The sequence below is a fragment of the Aquarana catesbeiana genome, linkage group LG12 (genome assembly GCF_042186555.1).
Source record: "Aquarana catesbeiana isolate 2022-GZ linkage group LG12, ASM4218655v1, whole genome shotgun sequence".
Classification (NCBI taxonomy): domain Eukaryota; kingdom Metazoa; phylum Chordata; class Amphibia; order Anura; family Ranidae; genus Aquarana; species Aquarana catesbeiana.
The window spans coordinates 206,498,832-206,519,377 of NC_133335.1; the positions used below are offsets into that span (position 1 = coordinate 206,498,832).

Genomic DNA, 20,546 nt, shown 5'->3' on the forward strand with positions numbered 1-20,546 from the left:
AGACTTAATTTTAACAGCTTGGAGGGTTATTTCATACAAGCAAACGTCTTCAATTTAAGGATTATGGAGGCCACTGTGATCTTAGAACCCTAAAGTGCAGCAGAATTTTTTGCTCTTCAGGCAGTTCCTTTGACCTCATGATTCTCATTTGCTCTGACATGCACTATGAACTGTAAGGTCTTATATAGACAGGTGTGTGGCTTTCCTAATCAAGTCCAATCAGTATAATCAAACACAGCTGGACTCAAATGAAGGTGTAGAACCATCTCAAGGATGATCAGAAGAAATGGACAGCACCTGAGTTAAATATATGAGTGTCACAGTAAAGGGTCTGAATACTTAGGACCATGTGATATTTCAGTTTTTCTTTTTTAATAAATTTGCAAAAATGTCAACAATTCTGTGTTTTTCTGTCAATATGGGGTGATGTGTGTACATTAATGAGGAAAAAAATTAACTTATATGATTTTAGCAAATGGCTGCAATATAACAAAGAGTGAGAAATTTAAGGGGGTCTGAATACTTTCCGTCCCCACTGTATATTAGCAGATTATTGAGCACTATAGCACTTTAGGGTTGCTTTGTTTCGCACACTAATGTTTTTGAATTTATTATGCTTTATTAATTAAGGCACTTTTTATGTATGTGTGTTTTTTATTACCTTATTTTGGGTTAGAGCGCTGCACTTTTTTTGAGTTGATGTTTAATAAGGTTGGCATGTCACCTTTTTGTGCTGGCCGCTATTCCCCCAGAATGCTCACTAATACACCTTTTATTATGCCTAATCTTTACACTAGAATCGAATAAATAAAATGCCTGGCCAGAAGGATTTAATTAAAATGTGATTTTTGCAGAAATTAATTATTCTCTAGCTACTAGAGTCACACCTAGAGCTCTGCAAATAGTAATGCTCATTATCCCTGCTAATTGGAGAGCTAGGGCTCTAATTCAGCAGATATGTTGGAGGTCTGCAGAAAGACCACAGCTTCCACACAGAGAGATGGCAAGGGTCCTTCTCTACAGCATGCTGGCAGCAGTCAGGCTTTAAAAAATATAGCTCTGTATTATTAGTAGCTACAACAGACAGACACCTTGTGGTTGTATTATTTTTTTATTTATTTATTGAATGTTTTTAAATGAAACGTGACATAACAAGCATTACAGATAACTGAAATAATGAACAAATCTTATCATCTGTATTCCTGAGCTATATACATATAAATTATAAATATATATTTAGGAATTGCACACAAGCACTGCATGTATCCTAATGCCCCGTACACACGGTCGGATTTTCCGATGGAAAATGTCCGATCGGAGCGTGTTGTCGGAAATTCCGACCGTGTGTGGGCTCCATCGGACATTTTCCATCGGATTTTCCGACACACAAAGTTGGAGAGCAGGAGATAAAATTTTCCGACAACAAAATCCGTAGTCGGAAATTCCGATCGCGTGTACACAAATCCGACGGACAAAGTGCCACGCATGCTCAGAATAAATAAAGAGATGAAAGCTATTGGCCACTGCCCCGTTTATAGTCCCGACGTACGTGTTTTACGTCACCTCGTTTAGAACGATCGGATTTTCCGACAACTTTGTGCGACTGTGTGTAGACAAAACAAGTTTGAGCCAACATCCGTCGGAAAAAATCCTAGGATTTTGTTGTCGGAATGTCCGAACAAAGTCCGACCGTGTGTACGCCCTATAAGTCAAAGGGAACCTGTATATGGGAAATATGTAGGCTTCCATTGCTGACCTCTCCATCTGCCTGGCTGTCATGCACTTACCCAAACCTGACATGCAGATAAAGATGTTTGGCTTCACTGGCTACATGCTTTGTCTAGGTCAGTAACGCTAGAGGCAGCCAGGCAACTAACATTTTCAAAGAAGGTCAGGAATAGCAGCCAACACATTTTACTGATTGACAAGTTTTTTTTTTTAAATAATGGTATTGGGAATTTCATATATTCCATATTCACAAGGAGATATAAAATGCAGAGCCTTGTCCTCACGAATTGTGGACCTGTTTTCTTAAATGACCATGGGTTATGTATCGCATTCCAGCTATCCAGATAACGCTGCATCAGCCCAGGATAAAATCCATTTCCACCAGTTCATAGCCCTAAGATTTAGATAAAAAAAAGGTTACATTTCAGCAAAAAGCGCATTGCTCAACAAAGATCACCACATAGGTTACAATCTGACTGTACAATCTCCTTTAGATCCATCAACAACTATGCTATGTGAGGGTATAAAAATTGACTGGATGGTCTCAGTATATTCTAATTTTACCAATTCCTTTAAACCTAAAGGAGATCATTTGAAGATTGTACAGCCAGGTTGTTACATGTATGGGGAGATGGTATACCTATACACATTACGATGAGGTGAGCTGAGATAAATGGAACCAAAGAAGCCAAATCAGTGCTGAGTGCAGTAGAGGCATCTTAAAACAGTAACTCTCTGGATGACTACCTTCACTCTCAAACCATGATAATACAGGATTCATTCCACATTTTAGCATAATGGGCAAAGCTGTATGAATTATCTTTTTTTGCTCCTGGGGCAACTATCCTTCCAGAACCGCTGGTCTACAGATAGGTCGTCTGTCCATAGGCTTTAAAGTGGTTGTAAACCCCTACGTATAACCAGCACTGTGACCAGCCTCAGGTGATTCATACAGATTAAACAAATGCTCCTACAAAAGTTGTGCCTGTTTATCTGCAGTGCTCTCTTCAGTGCAGGAAGTACACAGTTTTTCACAGCTTCCAGAGGCAAGGACAGGGATCTGATGTCACACACTGCAGAGCTCAGTGAGTAGAGCTCTGAGAGCTGATTGGAGGGAAGGGACACACTGTTTATCACACAGCACACAAGAATAGAGCCGAGGCTGTCAATCACATGCTGTGTGCTGGAGCTCCCACCCCTGTCACCTTTTTTTCTCTTGGTGTCAGAAAAACCTGTTAGAAGTGACTCATGCAGATAACAGAGAAACAAGGCAGTAGACAGAAATTACACTTCTGGATTGAGGCAAGCACACACTATAGACAAGTGATGGCGAACCTTGGCACTCCAGATGTTTTGAAACTACATTTCCCATGATGCTCAACTACACTGCAGTGTGCAAGAGTATCATGGGAAATGTCGTTCAAAAACATCTGGAGTGCCAAGGTTCGCCATCACTGCTATAGATAGGTTATGCTTTGTTCATAGTTCATGTCAGAGGTTTACAACCTTAACGGGCTTGGTAAGTAGCAGATGGGCGGGATGCTTTGATTGAGCACATCTTAATCTGATGGCTTCTTAAGTCCCTGTGTACATTGCGTGTTTAGCCCCGATGCATGGGTCTCGGGTGTTTAGATGTAGGCAGAGGGCACTGGTGCACAGTCCAGCCTATAAAGCTCTATGAGAGATTGAAAGCTATTGTGGGAGGATGGCGCATCTAGTGGCACTAGCGTTTAGGACAGTATGCAACCAGGGAGGAATGTCCAGAAGGCAAGAAGTTAGTATTTTGAGCATTCATCCCTATACAGGTTCATACCACTCAGTGCACCATCCAGCTGCAGCCTCCCATAGAGTTTGACAGTCTGTCTGCAGCAGAGCTGGATGGTGCACCTATGACCACCACCTACACCTAAACGCCAGAGCCTCATATACTGAGTTTAAACACCCGGTGTACACTGGGCCTTTAAGTGTATGCAAATGAAATATGTAGGAGCTCAATCACCCTCTAACCTCAACAGAATACATGAATTTGTTCATTTTAATCAATTAAATATACCTTATTAAACTGTTGTGATGTTTGCACATCTTGTTTTAGGGTGACAACTCTCACACACTGCCTTACAAGACAACAGTGGAGTTGTCACCCCTTTGTGAGGACTCCCGCTGCAAGGCTGCCATGTTGATGCACACAGAGCCTGCTAGAATCCCTATGTAGACCAGAAGGAGAGACAAATCCTTCACTCTCCAACTGCAACAGTATAATAATGTGTCAAGAATTTCAGGGAGTTGAGTTCTGGGCTTCTGGCACAAGGTACCACAGGAAGTGTCATTGTTGGTTCCTAACAAGCCATGGCACTGCACAGATATCAGGATACAGGAAGTGGTCACATGACCACTCTAAACCCTAACCTTAAAACCCTAAAAAGGGTGTTTTTTTTACAATATGCCATTATCCAATGCCTAATGCATAGCTTCTTAGATGGTGACTCTTAGTTTCATAGTAACAGTAAAACATATGTAAACCAAAGATCAAAAAGGTAATAGATTGCAGCATACCAGTCTTTGGATGTTTAGATTTCTTTTTTTAAGGCTTGTTTTTTTTTTCTTATTTTTACCTGGTGAACCTGCTAGTAACACAGTACCTCTCCTAGGGTGACAACACTTCCTCACTGTACTTTATATATGGAAGAGCAACATTGACACCCTAGAACGGAACTTGGCAGGGCTGATAATACTGTTTTTATTTTTGGACACACATACACTTTAAGCAGTCACCTACAGCTTTCCTAACAAGAGATGTGATGGTACCCATCAAATAAATAAATAAAATAACAATGGCCTACCTGTCTACTAATACTAGAGGGATTCTTCAGGATACTTGTAGGTACTGGCAATCCTTGCTTCAGCTTTTCTGCAAAATATAGTAGGTAATCGTGAATTCAGTGCATGGAAGGATGTTTTGATAGTCAACTAAGTATCAAAACTGGAAGTACTTACCATTAATTTTTGGCAAGAGCATCTGATTAAATATGTGCTGAATACCCTTCTTTGATGCAGCTTCCTAGAAGGCAATGGGGAAATGCACATTTTTACATATCACAGAGTAAGAACGCAGTTCATGTCTTATACTCATTGAATAAAAATAAAAATACCAGACTCAAAAGAAATGGTGAAAATGCTTTGGAGGTAATGAGAAAGGTGAGTTATTTTGGCAGTGTTCAACCCTTTCATGACCAGAAGTCATTGATGCCTAGGTGCCCAGACCAAATTTAGCAGTATCAGCATTCATTGGTTAACTTGAGAACAACTCTTAAGCCTCGTACACACGATCGGCTTGTTGGCCAACAAAACCGTGGACTTTTGTCCGAAGGGCGTTGGCTCAAACTTGTCTTGCATACACATGGCACACAATTGTTGGCAAACAATCACAAACGTAGTGACGTACAACATGGTTTTTCAGCTCTTTAGCACCACCCTTTGAGCTACTTCTGCTAATTTTGTGTTAGTAGAAGTTTGGTGAGTGTTGATTGCACTTTTCATTTCAAACTTTTCTTTTCACGCTTTTCAGTTCGTTTCTGAATGGCCGTTTGTCAACCAGACATGTTGTGGAATCGGAAGAGATAACGTGTTATTTATTATTGGCCTTGGAGTTATTGCTTTAACATTATTTTTTTGGTTGAATAATGATTTGATTTGGTATATTTTCTATATTTTTGGATGCATAGAATGCACTTTTTGGTTAAGTTCTATTGGCAGATGGCATGTCTAATTTTTATTTCTTTTCTTTTTTTAATGCACAATAAAAAAAAAATTGTGAAGAATATTACTTGGCTATGTGTTTTACTTCAAATGACAGTTTGGGAGTCGGCAGTTACATTAAAAAAAATACAATGTAAAATTGACAAGGGACACCAAAATAGTTGTATCTTTGACCTTAAAAAACTACGGGATAATGGTGCTGTGGTAACTCCCCCCCCCCCCCCAAAATTTTTTTTTTTTTATATCACTAGAAAAAAAGCCTTTGAAAATTAATTTGCATTAACTCCATCAGTATCACCAGCAAAGCAGCTTCATTATTATTCCATTAAAGAAGAAGAAAATTGTGCGCTGCATTTCGAGATTTCATAATTTGCCACGTCACGAATGTCATTTCTCCATTATAAATGCTAGTTTACAAGACCGACTGCTTCTGGCTCGTTCTTGCTTCCGAGCATGCGTGTTTGTACTTTGGACTTTTGTCCGACGGACTTGTGTACACACACTTGGAAAATCCGACAACAGACATTTGTCTGCGGAAAATGTTAAAACTTGCTATCCGACATTTGTCCGCGGAAAATCCGACAACAATTGTCCGATGGAGCCTACACATGGTCGGATTATCTGCCAACAGTCTGTCATCACACATTTCCCCTCGGAAAATTTGATCGTGTGTGCGAGGCTTAAGACTAATTTGATTAAATCTAAATCAGCCTTTCTAAACTAGGGTTCCTCTAGAGGCATCCAGGGGTTCCTTGAGCAATTTCTGACTCTCAGACCAGTAACCACTGACAGGAGTCTTTCTAGCTATGTGTAAAAGATGCATACTTCCTACTGACCAGCAACGTAAGGTCTATTCTTCCCACTGACAATCAATGTAATAGCCGTTTTTTCCCAACCATCAAAGTAAGGGCCATTCTTCCCACTGACTGCCAATGTAAGGGCCATTCTTCCCACTGACCGCTATTGTAAGGGGCATTCTTCTCACTGAACACTAATTTATGGGTAATTCTTCCCACTGCCCACCAATGTAAGGTCCGTTTTCCCCAGTGCCCATTAACGTGAGTAAATATCACACTAACCACCAATGTAAGGATAATTTTTCCCAATGAGCACCAGTGTAATGGGGTCCTTCTCTAACTGAGCAGCAATCTAAGGATGCCCCCCCTCCTCTGACCACCAATCTAAGAAAACATTTCATTGACCCCTAGTGTAAGTGGGCATTTTCTTAATCACCAACAATCGGAGGAAACACTACATTTTTCATTGTCTGCATTTTTTTTTTTTCTAGCCATTTTTATTTTTTTTACTAGTTTCATTTCATTATTATTCCTAAAAATAATTTTGTGACATTGGTGTTTGTCAAATATCCTAAGTACCCTGCATAACCTGTCCTTTAATTTATTCTCATATCTCAATTCACTGTTCACTTAAATGTCCCATGAGATATTGGGCATTATTAACAGGGATTCCCTAAGACCTGAAACTTATTTCAAGGGTTTCTCTGTTTTAAAAAAGTTGAAAAAGCCTAATCTAAGTGGTAAGAACATATAGGACTTCTATTTGCCACACTGTTTTACTTAAAACCCTCACCTGTTTTTGTTTATTATATATTGAAAAATGAAAAACTGTTTTTCTATTTTTTTAATTTTTTTTTAAATTGTGTATTTTTTTTATTTTTTATTTTTTATTCTGGGCAATTAGGGTATACGTCTGATGGATCTTAGTAGTTAGTAGCTTTCAATTTAAATGCTCTGTAATATTGAAGATGTTTCTTTGCTTATACAAGCAGGTTTTTTGGTCCTGATCAGAACCAAAATATCTAGAACCAGTGTAAAGTGGGAAGCAAGGTAAGCTGAGCTGGTGAGACCTGACTTGAACAGCTTCAGGGCTTCTGCTATGATCTTTAAGGATGAATTGCTCCACAACACATGCAGCTACAGAGATTAGTGAGGACCTGTTTTGAAGTTATTTTACTGATTGTTAATAATATGTAAATGCTTTAATGTCCATAGCCTGGCTACAAGCAGCAGTATTACCTTCCACTTGGACAATAAAGGAGCAATAGCACGGTGATCAGTGTAACCACTGCTCACTCTACTCTTTCTTTCTGGTAGCACGTAGCCTGTTAGCACGTGTAAGCCACAGCAGAACCTGATTGGGTGCTAGTACTGCCCTTCCCTTTCCCAGCCTCAGTGCAGCTGTGCAAGGTATGAGAGGAGGCAGATACCAAGACAGATTTAGAGAACAGTCGCATTTAAAAATAAATGTAATGAATTTTTATTACTGTGACTGTATCAATTGGTGTTTTATGCCTGTCTGGGGTTCAGCTTCAGCAAATGCAAGGGGCTTAATTTACTAATGGAAAAAAAGCTTAGTGAATGATATGAAGCTCTGCTGACTTCCAACATCCAATGTGCAAAGAAAAATGCTGTTGTTTTTTAACCAGTTGACCTTTGGAAAATGTTACCTCCTTCATGACCATGAAGGGGTCAAGGCCATTTTTTTCTATTCAGCATTGTGCTACTTTAACTGGCAATTGTTCGGTCATGCAACACTGTATGCAAATGAAAGTTATATCATGTTTTTCACACAAATAGAGCTTTCTTTTGGTGGCATTTGATCACCACCGGATTTTTTATTTTTTGCAAAATAAACCAAAAAAGACCAAAAATAAAAAAAAAAAAAAACCAACATTTTCTACTTTCTATTATAAAACATATCCAATAAAATACAATTTCCTAAAAATAATAAATAAATAATACATTTAGGCTAAAATGTACAGTGCATCAGAATGTATTCACAGCGCTTCTCTTTCTCCACATTTTATTATGTTACAGCCTTATTGCAAAATAGATTAAATTAATTATTTTCGTCAAAATTCTTCAAACAATACCCTATAATGACAACATGAAAGAAGTTTTGTTTGAAAGCTTTGCAAATGTATTAAAAATAAAAAAAAATTAAAAATCCCATGTATTTACTGAAAGTATTCACAGTGTTTGCCATGACACTCAAAATTGAGCTCAGGTGCATCCCGTTTCCACTGATCATCCTTGAGATGTTTCTACAACTTGATGGGAGTCCACCTGTAGTACATTTAGTTGATTTGGAAAGGCACACACCAGTCTATATAAGGTCCCACAGTTAACAGTGAATGTTAGCGCACAAACCAAGCCATGAAGTCCAAGGAATTGTTCGTAGACCTCCGAGACAGGATTGTATCGGGGGTCAGATCTGGGCAAGGGTACAGAACGGTTACTGCAAAATTGAAGGTCCCAATGAGCACAGTAGCCTCCACCATCAGTAAATGGAAAACGTTTGGAACCACCAGGACTCTTCCTAGTCAGGGAGGTGACCAAGAACTCAATGGTCACTCTGACAGAGCTCCTGCATTTCTCTGTGGAGAGGGGAGAAACTTCCAGAAGAACAACCATCTCTGCAGCACTCCACCAATCAGGCCTGTATGGTAGAGTGGCCAGAAGGAAGCCACTCCTAAGTAAAAGGCACATGACAGCCCACCTGGAGTTTGCCAAAAGGCACCTGAAGAACTCTCAGACCATGAGAAACAAAATTTTCGGGTCTGATGAAACAAAGATGGAACTCTTTGGCCCGAATGGCAAGCGTCATGTCTGAAGGAAACCAGGAACCACTAATAACCTGGCCAATGTGGGGATGTTTTCAAGGGCAGGAATGGGGAGACTAGTCAGGATCGAAGGAAAGATGAATGCAGCAATGTACAGAGACATCCTTGATGAAAACCTGCTCTAGGCCTCAGACTTGGGTGAAGGTTTTTCTTCTAACAGGAGAACGACCCTAAGCACACAGCCAAGATAACAAAGGAGTGGCTATAGGACAACTCTGTGAATGTCCTTGAGTGGCCCAGCCAGAACCCAGACTTGAACCCGAATGAACATCTCTAGAGAAATCTGAAAATGTCTGTGCACCAACGCTCCCTATCCAACCTAATGTAGGTTGCAAGGACCTGCAAAGAAGAATGGGAGAAACTGCCTAAAAAGAGATGTGCCAAGCTTGTAGCATCATACACAAAAAGACTTGAGGCTGTAATCGGTGCCAAAGGTGTTTCATCAAAATATTGAGCAAAGACAGTGAATATTTATGAACATGGGATTTTTTTCCTTTTTTATTTTTAACAAATTTCCAAAGATTCTTGAAAACTTCTTTCACGTTGTTATTATGGGGTATTGTTGGTAGAATGTTAAGGAAAATAATGAATTTAATCTTTTTTGGAATAGGACTAACATAACACAAAGTGAGCACTGTGAATACTTTCCAGATGCACTGCATTCTACTACATGTATTTGGTAAAAAAACAAAACTATAATTATATATTAATTGGTTTATGTGAAAGTAATAGTGTCTACAAACTATGGTATATATTTGAAAACTGAGCAATCCTAATGTATTAATGACTTATCTCATTTCTTGAGGCCCTTAAAATACCAGGACAGTACAAATACCCACCAAATTACCCCTTTCTGGAAAGTAGACAGTCTAAGGTATTTAGTAAGAGGCGTAGCAGGTTTTTGAAGTCATTTTTTTTTCATTTTTTGTCATAATTTTTTTGAAAAATTAAGAAATTAAATCAAATTTGGGGTCCCCCCCCCCTTTTTTTTTTTTTTTACATACAGACACCAGTGTAGTACAGTGTCATCATATGACAGGTGTGGCTGTGTTCAGGGATACTGACATGACAGTATGTTATGTTAAAAAAAGAATAGTTTTTTATTCAATTTGTTTTAACATTTTTTAATTATTGTACTATTTCTTTACATACTTTTATCAGAGTAGTAGACACTGTACTACTCTGGGGAAGGGCAGATCAGGATTTTTTTTACACTTTGATTGCTGTTATGCCCCGTACACACGGTCGGACATTGATCGGACATTCCGACAACAAAATCCTAGGATTTTTTCTGACAGATGTTGGCTCAAACTTGTCTTGCATACACACGGTCACACAAAGTTGTCGGAAAATCCGATCATTCTGAACGCGGTGACGTAAAACACGTACGTCGGGACTATAAACAGGGCAGTAGCCAATAGCTTTCATCTCTTTATTTATTCTGAGCATGCGTGGCACTTTGTGCGTCGGATTTGTGTACACACCATCGGAAATTCCGACAACGGATTTTGTTGTCGGAAAATTTTATAGCCTGCTCTCAAACTTTGTGTGTCGGAAAATCCGATGGAAAATGTGTGATGGAGCCTACACACGGTCGGAATTTCCGACAACAAGGTCTTATCACACATTTTCCGTGGGAAAATCTGACCGTGTGTACGGGGCATTATAGTGATGATAACTGTAACAGCAATTTTTTGAATTATCATGAATAGGTTACATTCATAACAGCTGTGGTTACTATTGCATGCTGTGATTTGATCAGCTGGTTGATCAGTTGATCATTCATCACAATGTCAGCAATTCTTATAGCTATGCTGTGATTGGCCCACAGCTATTACATGGTACCTGGGACGATCACAGCACCCTGTACCATGTGATAACTGTGGGCCAATCACAGCATAGCTATAGGAATTGCTGACATTGTGATGAATGATCAATTGATCCACCAGCTGCTCAAAGCAACCAGGTATCGGGGGGCGCAATATGCCGTGTTCCCCGGATGTGGGAGTGGTGCGCTGCCTGCCCCTCTGCTGGATGACATACATGTACCTGATCCAGTCTGCCCATGACACCCTGCCACAGTAAATGTACCGTGGCCAGGTGGCAACCAGTTAAATTTACTTGCATGTGATTGGGTATTCTTTGCACAGTAAAACTTCACCACATTCACTAAGCTCTGGAGCAAATTCTCTTAGAAAGTGCAACTTACCTTGCAAAGTGACCAGCCTATTTGCCTTTAGTAAATCAGCTCTAATAACTTTACAGGGCACAGCAATACCTAAAAAGGATGTTGGTTTGCAGCCACATGACACAGCTATTACTGGATTTAAAAACTTAATATAAATGATACAAATACGAGTCAGTATTACTGAAAATCCTCAGTGAGCTTCAGCCTACCTTTGCTTCTTTATTGTTGGGCTCAATTTTGAGTATTTGAAATCTGCAACAAGATAATTTTCTGTGAGCTCAGTGGGAAGCTAGCATACTGCTTAAAACTTTAGTCTTGGATATAGTAGGGAAAATGTAGAAGTCCCTGTCAAGATTATATTGCTGTCTCTATCTCTACTGGAGAAAGTCACCCATTCTATCTGCCCTGGTGACCACTCTAACCAAGGCTAAAAATAAGGGAAAATTCCAAATTATGAGTTGTGACCAGAACAGAAATAAAGGGGAAATTTTCAACGGGAACATTTGTTCCAGAGACAACTGTCTGAGAGGGTATCTCTCTCACTTTGGAGAGTTGTCCTTCTCACTTCCTGTTGTGTCTATAGGACAGGGAGTGAAATCTCCTTAGTGATATACTGCTGATAGGTGATTTAAACTTTCCCTAAAGTAAAGGGGTAGTGAGCAAGCCAGCTGATACCACATCCCAATTGCACACAACAAATACACTCTGAAAACGCAGGATTTTAAAGGTGCCACATAAGAAAATCACACAAGTGAAATCATTTACAACTTATTCAAACATTTCTTCTAAAAGCATAAAACTATTTAAAGAGTTTTAAGCTTTACGATGAAATGTTTGAATAACTTGTAAATGATTTTACCCATCGCTTATACTTTCCCTACTTTGTCAAAATTAAACAGAGAGTTTAAACTTATGTAATCTTTAGCTGCAAAGAAAAGAAAACATATAAGCCACAGAAATATATATTTATTTTTAAATGTATGTACAGTACCAATTTTCCTATAGTAAATGTACCGTATATTTGGCAAGTGAAATCTCATCTTAGAGATTTGTCATAGGTACAGGTGCCCTCATTGGAGGATTTTACTTCAACAATGCTCACTAGTAAAAATAGAGCGGTAAATCTCCTCAGCATGGAAACAGACAGCAATAAAATCATGACAAAGGGTTTAACTTTTCCATCCAAAACTTTTTCTTATCCAAAACTAAGAAAAAAAAGTTGCTGTTACATATAGATTAAGATTACAGTTCAGCCACTCATTCATAAATATTGTCTTCTCTTTGAGTAGCATTGTGTATTTCACTTTACTCCAAACCATTACAGACAAGGGGGGTAGGGCTCCCTTGTCACCCTGTCTGAGATTGCTTTCAGCTTGCTAGTAGGTCCTTAACTTTGGGTCTATGTGTGCTTTCAGTGCAAAGCTTTGGCTACCTGTCAGCCAACTGTCCAATGAGAATGCTCCCATTGGATAGTGAGTCACTCCTATTGGATAGCGTCTGGTGGTTTATTGGGTAGAATAAGGAAAGGGCCTAACCCCAAAGTCAAGGTGTCCATAGCAAACTTAATGCAATCTCAGATGGGTCCAGTGGCATATCTAGGGCAGGGCTGCGGGAGCTGTCAACACTGAGTGCAGCCATTTGCAGCTACTCAACTTAAAAAGATTGGGTTGCAGAAATTTTTGCTTGGTAGGGGAAGGGATCCTAATTGGCAATGGAGCCCATTAAATGCCCTGCTATTGGTATGATTTCCCATTTGTTGCCAGTTAATCATACCAATTGATTGTTTCTGTGCATAGTAGATAATTGCCTATTTAGAGATTATGTATTCTATGGATTGTTATGTGTCAAGTAAATTGTGTTTAGAGGACCATATTACTATAATTTAGTCCTCTTTAGAGTTGTCACTACCAATCAATGCTGCTAATATCCCCATTTTTCAACCTTGAACTTTACAGTTTTTACTAGCATAAAAACCCCATTTTATGGTCTGGCCATTATTAGTGTTTATTCATTTTATGAGCATTACTGAGATTATTTTGAATTGCTCATCATTTGCATTGGTGGTGTTATTAAATAATCTGACCAGGTGTCAAACTTGCTAAATATGCCACTGGATGGGTCATTTGGAATTCTTTAGCGACCACCACTTGTCTCAGTAATAGAAAACCTGTATTGCACAAGAAGCACAAAGAGGTGCTGACTCAACCTAACACAAAATTTAAAAAAGATTGTGCTCCATAGATGTATTAGGTCACTGGAACTGTGTAATTATTTAAGTATATTAAGTATAAAAGCATAAGAGAGATTCTAACCTACTGTATGCCCATGTCCTGTCAAAAAAGGTTGAAGTTGGAGAAATGTTGGAGTGCGATCATCTAAGAATTGTATGTGGGGCCTTCGAAGGTGCTTTTCTATAACTGTCTGTAATTTATATAACATGTACTGTCTTCTTTAAAGGATGAAGTCATCTTTGGTGAAGCTATTCTTTAGTTAATTCCCCCCCCCACCCCTCTAAGTGCAGCCTACTCAGTAGCATACTTACCTTCAGCCTCAATCCAGCCATTCATTTCTATGGGTTTGCCTCCACTTTGAGGGCTACAGACATCCCATGCCATTCATTTCTATGAGTTAGCCTCCACTCTGAGGACTACAGCTATCCCATAGGAATAAATGGGGCCCCAGCATGAATACATAGTCTTCTTTAAATGATTAAGTCATCTTTGGTGAAGCTATTCTTTAGTTAATTCCCCCCACCCCTCTAAGTGCAACCTATGCAGTAGCATACTTACCTTCAGCCTCAATCCAGCCATTCATTTCTATGGGTTAGCCTCCACTCTGAGGGCTACAGATATCCCATGCCATTCATTTCTATGGGTTAGCCTTCACTCTGATGACTACATATATCCAATAGGAATAAATGGGGCCCCAGCATGAATACATAGTCTTCTTTAAAGGATGAAGTCATCTTTGGCAAAGCTTTTCTTTAGTTAATTCCCCCCACCCCTCTAAGTGCAACCTACTCAGTAGCATACTTACCTTCAGCCTCAATCCAGCCATTAATTTCTATAGGTTAGCCTCCACTCTGGGGAGTACAGATATCCCATAGAAAAAAATGGGGCCCCAGCATGAATACATAGTGTGAAGAGGAGCCAGCCACAGGTTTTCTTTGTATCTTATGCAGTGCTGGGCAGGACCACACTAGGAATCTTTCTGGGCTGGTTCTAGGCTTCTGGGCTGCACTCAATTAATGGTGGTGGGGGGGGGGGATTAATTTAAGAGCAACTTCACTAAGATGTTTTCCTCCAAGCAACACTTTCTCTTTTGGGTATTCAGAATGGGTGACGGGTTCACTTTAAGTGCAGTCATTAAAATACATGATTCCCCTTAAAATTATTTTACTTTAATCACATATTAGAAATTGTCAATATCAGAGTGATACAGAGAAGGGAAAATATACATACTGTACATATTACACTAACAGGAGATGATCTCTTCTGATGTGTTTTCCCTTTAAACCTCATTCGTGTTTATGAGAAATAACAAACACAAATGGCTACACCACAGATATAGATGATCCAAAGCTGATTACCTGTTCAGGCTGACTGAAGCACTCACATTCAAACCTGGGAATTTTTCTGCATCTGACATAGTGATGTCACCATTCAAGACAGCCAGCTATATTTGATTAAAAAGAAAACGTATTATCAAAAATTCCATGTTTTTCTATTTTAAATAATTGTTTTAAGGATGAAGACACTCACTATGTTTGCTTCAAGGAGCACCTGGCTTTTGCCTTCAGCAGGTTTGGCGTGAATTTGAAAAAGTCCTTGAAAGTCCATGGTTATATCCTTGTCTTTCAGGGTTACGTTTGGACAGCTAGTAGCATACAGTATAATTTTCGCAGGTGTTGGGCTTTTGAAATGTTCAGAAATCTTAAAAGAAAGAAAATAAAGTTGTATCAAACCTAATTCCCAATAGAACCATCAGTTTAAATTGACTAAATACATTCCAGGTGCATAAAAATGTTCCCCATGTCTTAAGCCTGGGTTGCATTCCAATGCATATACGGGCTGCATTCCGAACAAATTTCCTTTTGAAAATCTTAGTTGTGAATTTTCGCTTGAATTTTGCACCATTAGTGGGCCGCAGCAACTGGCGATTTTCATGCGTCCATTGAATTTGAGTGATCGGGCATTTTATAAATGTTTAGAAAAACAAATACATTTCTAATCAATGATGGGAGAATCGCGCAAGAGATATAATCGTAAAGGAAATGTCCATGAGCTGTGACCTGGAAAGAAAAGAAGATTCCTGGCCATGAAATTTCTTTTCTGTAGCAACATGAGATGAAATTGAAGGCTTGGTTGGTTGAATTTCTAAATCAGTGGTGGTACCATCAGATTACAAAATTTCAGATTTTTTAAAGAAAATTTGTTCAGAATTCGACCCATGTATGGCCTGCATTACAGTTTGCTTGATTTTTTAAAGCAGCCACAGCCTGAATAGAAAATCCTGTCCTCTGCCAGCAGTTGCATAGTCAGATTTTTGCTCTCTGTGGGGAAGCAGTGATCCCTTAACAAAGGTCCAACACACCACCTGAATCATAGTCAGAACTCTCCAATCAGCAAGGCGCATGACTTGTTCTAATTCCAGAGCTATAGGTTTGAGACAGTAAGGTGCGTCAGGCTTCTACTGATAGACTACTGCTTCTCCAAAGAGAACAAGAGTTCCCCTTTGCACCTGGTGGCATGGGACAGCCATTTTTACTCAGGCTGTAGCTGCTTTAGAAAGAAAAACTGTAAGACATTGAACATCTTTTGTTTTGATGCACATGGGATGTATTTTGACGATTTAAACTAAGGGTTCTATTTGGCTGTAAATGTCATGCATTTCTCAAGTACGTAAATGCTTTCAAAGGTTATATGTAAGGTTATATGTACATATGGCCCACCTCTGGCACCGCATCTGCTAGATCCGATGTTGTTAATTTTATGGATCTCTGTTAAAGATATAAAATAGACAGTTATCAAGTTAATTCACAAATGCCTTTGGTATTAAAAGTGTAAGAAAGGAAAAGCAGTGGTGATGCAAGTGGCAGTTGATTAGGTATCATTACTATTATCTATTACTGTTATTACACTTTAGACACGTGCAATTCGTTTAGTTTCGAATTTGTTTTGTTAACGAATTTTGACAAATTCGTTAATTCTGAAATTTTCGAATTTTTCCATTTCCGAATTTCCAAATTTTCGAATTTCCGAAATTACGAATTTCCAAATTTTTGAATTTCCGAATTTCAAATTTTCAAATTTCCGAATTTCCAAATTTCGAATTTCCGAATTTCTGAAATTAGGAATTTCCAAATTTCCGAATTTTGAATTTTCAAATGTCGAATTTCCAAATTTCTGAAATTAGGAATTTCCGAATTTTGAATTTTCAAATTTCCAAATTTCGAATTTCCGAAAATACGAATTTCCGAATTTCCGAAAATTCAAAATTTCGGAAATTGAAAAATTTCGGAAATTGGAACATTTTGAAAATTCAAAAATTCGAAATTAGTAAATTCGTAAATTCAAAATTAGGAAATTCGAAAATTTCGAAATGTCAAATTTAAAAATTCTAAAATTTGAAAATTCAAGAATAAGAATGAAAATCTGAAAACTCAAAAGAATGAAAATCTGAAAATTCGAAAACCCGAAAATCTGAAATAATAAATAACTAATAATAAATATTAAATTATAGGTATTGGAATTTCCTTTCAAATTTGGCTGTTAGTGAACGTAACGAATACGAATTTATCCGAAGTTATGAATTATCTGAAATAACGAATGCCGTATCTAAACGAATGGAACATAACGATCTAATAATAATAAATAATAATAATAAAACCTTTTTATTATTATTATTTATTATTAATTTGTTCCATTCCATTTGTTTAGATACATCATTCGTTATTTCGGATAATTTGTAACTTCAGATAAATTTGTATTCATTACGTTCACTAACAGCCAAATTTTAAAGGAAATTCCAATACCTATAATTTAATAGTTAGTTATTATTTTGAATTTTACTGATTTTCTTTCTTTCTTTCAGATTTTTGAATTTTTGAATTTTTGAAAATCTGAAAATTCAGAAATTCGGAACTCGAAAATTCGAAAATTCAGAAATTCGAAAATTTGAAAATGCAAAAATTCAAAATTCGGAAATTCAAAAATTTGGAAATTCGAAATTCGGAAATTTGAAAATTTGGAAATTCGGAAATTTGAAAATTCGGAAATTCAAACTTCGGAAATTCGAAAATTTGAAAATTCAGAAATTTGAAAATTTGGAAATTCAAAATTCGGAAATTTGAAAATTCGGAAATTCAAAATTCGGAAATTCAAAAATTTGGAAATTCGAAATTCGAAAATTAGAAGATTCGGAAATTCAGAATTCAGAAATTCAAAAATTTGGAAATTCGGAAATCCGAAAATTCGAAATTCGGAAATTTGAAAATCCGAAAAATTGAAATTTGGAGTTCGGAAATTCGAAAATTCGGAAATTCGGAAATGCAAAAATTCGGAAATTCAGAAATTCAAAAATTCGGAATTCAGAAATTCGAAATTCAGAAATTCAGAAATTCGAAAATTCCGAAATTTGGCAATTTTGAAATTCGGAAATCCAAAAATTTGAAATTCGGAAATTCGAAAATTCCGAAATTGGGAAATCTGAAAATTTGAAATTCGAAACTTCGGAAATTCGGAAATTTCCGAATTTTCGAATTTCCGAAAAAAGAAAAAAAACGAATGAAATGAAAACGAACATATTTTTTGTCAGTGCACTTGTCTATTACACTTCATACTTTACTATTAACATTACTTATACAGTATAGTCTTATTCATACAGTCACTAGACTAGAGGGTCACAATACATTACATACTCAAACTTTAAACCCAACAGCAGATTTTTTTTTTTTTTGAGATAATGGGGAGAGAGGTTAAATACACACACCAATAAAAAAAAGTCCTCAATCTGGTCTGTCCTATAATACAAAACAGATTTTTAGTAGCCTTAAGGATAGAAGGTAGTCACCGATATAGTATACTAAATGTAAAGCAGTGTTAATTTAGTTGACGAAAATATTTTTGTCCATAATTTTTGTCAGCTGCATGTTTTCAGTGATGAAAACTAAACAAAAAATAAAATTCAAACAAAGTCAATTGACGAAAATTAACTCCAATATTCGTCAACAAACGAAAACAGAACAAAAAATGTGAGGTAGGGACATTTACCCACCTGAACCTCAGCTTTCCTCGGAGCTCCCCCTGTCTGTAAAGCCCCAGGCCCCTGACTCTTTTGGGAAGCTGTATTGGCTGAGAGACGCAGACTCCCATCAATCCTTTCCCTTTCCTATGCAGTTCCACACATTACACCAGCCATTCTCAACCAGGGTTCCATGGAACCCTGGGGTTCCTCTAGAGGTAGGTAAGGGTTCCTTAAGCTGTGGGTGATGAACCACCTATTTGATGATGCCTACAGAGTTGAAGGTTCAGCACCACTTAACAAAGCCAGCAGCATGACACCAAATATTGTTTTAGCTGTCTTTAAGGGTGGCATTCTGAGCATCACTTTAGGGGGACATTCTTTCTATTGACCACCAATATAAGGGGCATTGTTCCTATTGAGTCCTGATGAACTGGTTTTAGTAAGGGTTCCTCGGGAAATTAACATTTTTGGGGTTCCTCTAGGGTTAAAAGATTGAGAAAGCGTGCATTACACTCATCCACATTATCTCTTTGGCACCGTCTGTTGGCATTTGTAAACACAATTACATCCACTGCCTATTATGATAGCACATTAAGGCTCCATGCACACTGGCTTCAAAATTTCAGCTTCCACAGGAGTTTTGTGTTTTGTCTGTAGAAGCAGCTCAATGTTATCCTATGTACAAACACAATAAATGCCAGCGCTCAAAATAAAACCAATCAAATAAAAGTCCATAAAGTCCATTAAAAGTCTATGTGGTAAAGGAACGCCTGTCTATGAGCAGGCTAGAGGTGGACTAGTACACAAATGACAAGCTCTTCTCTGGAGTGAAGCCGACTCTGAGAAATAGCATAAAAAGAAAAACAGAAGAGCGCCTCTAAGTGTAATATTTATTTGTACAATAAAATAATCCCACAATTGGACACTCACTTGATATAGGATTGTGAAAGGCTCATCAGTGGCCATAATCAGGCAGAGGGTGTCTCCAGCGCTTCCAATCCGAGTGTGTAACAAACCACGGTATGACAGGGAGATGGTCGGGATGAGAGACGGCAAGTGCAAGTAATTTCCGGGTGAAGGTGGATGGAGAGCGGCTTGTCACTTCACCAGATGGAAGGGGAACCACAACGCATTTCAGAGTGTTTGCTCTGTGCGAGACTTGCGCATGCTCTGAAATGCGTTGTGGTTCCCCTTCCACCTGGTGATGTCATATGCAGGCTGGCGCTGCATTACCAGCCGCTCTCCATCCACCTACACCTGGAAATGACTTGGACTTGCTGGATTTCATACCGAACAATCTCGTTGTCATACCGTGGTTTGTTACACACTCGGATTGGAAGCTCTGGAGACACCTTCTGCCTGATTATCACCACTGATGATAATCCTATATCATGTGAGTGTCCAATTGTGGGATTATTTTAATGTACAAATACATATTACACTTAGAGGCACTCTTTTGTTTCTCTTTTAATGTTATCCTATGTGTCCATTCACATTAGGACGATTACAGGCATATTTTGAGCTCAGCTTTTAGAAGTAGGGAAAAAAAAACCCTTCTGGATTTCTGATTGGAGCTTTCTGGCAGAAAGAACGCTAAACTCGCCTAAACTGTGTACAAAAATACACTATTAGTGCCAGTTCACACCAAATGCAGTTACGTTTAGTTCCGTATGCTTTTTTTCTGTACAAAATGCATGCACAGTGTTTTCAATGTATTCCAATGGCTCTAGTTCACACCATGCAGTCAGTTTCCAGTCAGTTTCTGCACTGGAAACTGGCCGGAAACTGACTGCATGGTGTGAACTAGAGCCATTGGAATACATGGAAAACACTGTGCATGCATTTTAGTGCAGGAAAAAGCATACGGAACTAAACGGAACTGCATCTGGTGTGAACTGGCCCTTAGACCCCTTTCACACTGTGCCGCCACTGGCATCAGCGGTAAAGTGGCGCTATTTTTAGCACCGCTTTACCGTCGCTTTAGCG

At 38.4% G+C, this 20,546-nt stretch overlaps 1 protein-coding gene across 3 annotated transcripts in view; it reads right to left on the reverse strand.

Moving 5' to 3' along the window:
- Positions 1-1,100: 1,100 nt before the first annotated feature.
- LOC141113453 (BPI fold-containing family C protein-like) overlaps positions 1,101-20,546 on the reverse strand; it is a 66,930-nt gene continuing 47,484 nt past the window's right edge. For all 3 annotated transcript variants that reach the window (XM_073606551.1, XM_073606552.1, XM_073606550.1), the window contains 7 exons: positions 16,267-16,314; positions 15,077-15,247; positions 14,905-14,990; positions 11,525-11,567; positions 4,723-4,786; positions 4,569-4,636; positions 1,101-2,122 (listed from right to left, as the gene is read on the reverse strand). In XM_073606551.1, coding sequence (XP_073462652.1) covers positions 2,084-2,122; positions 4,569-4,636; positions 4,723-4,786; positions 11,525-11,567; positions 14,905-14,990; positions 15,077-15,247; positions 16,267-16,314 — 519 coding nt within the window. In that variant the 3' untranslated portion in view covers positions 1,101-2,083. The remainder of the gene's footprint in view (positions 2,123-4,568; positions 4,637-4,722; positions 4,787-11,524; positions 11,568-14,904; positions 14,991-15,076; positions 15,248-16,266; positions 16,315-20,546) is intronic.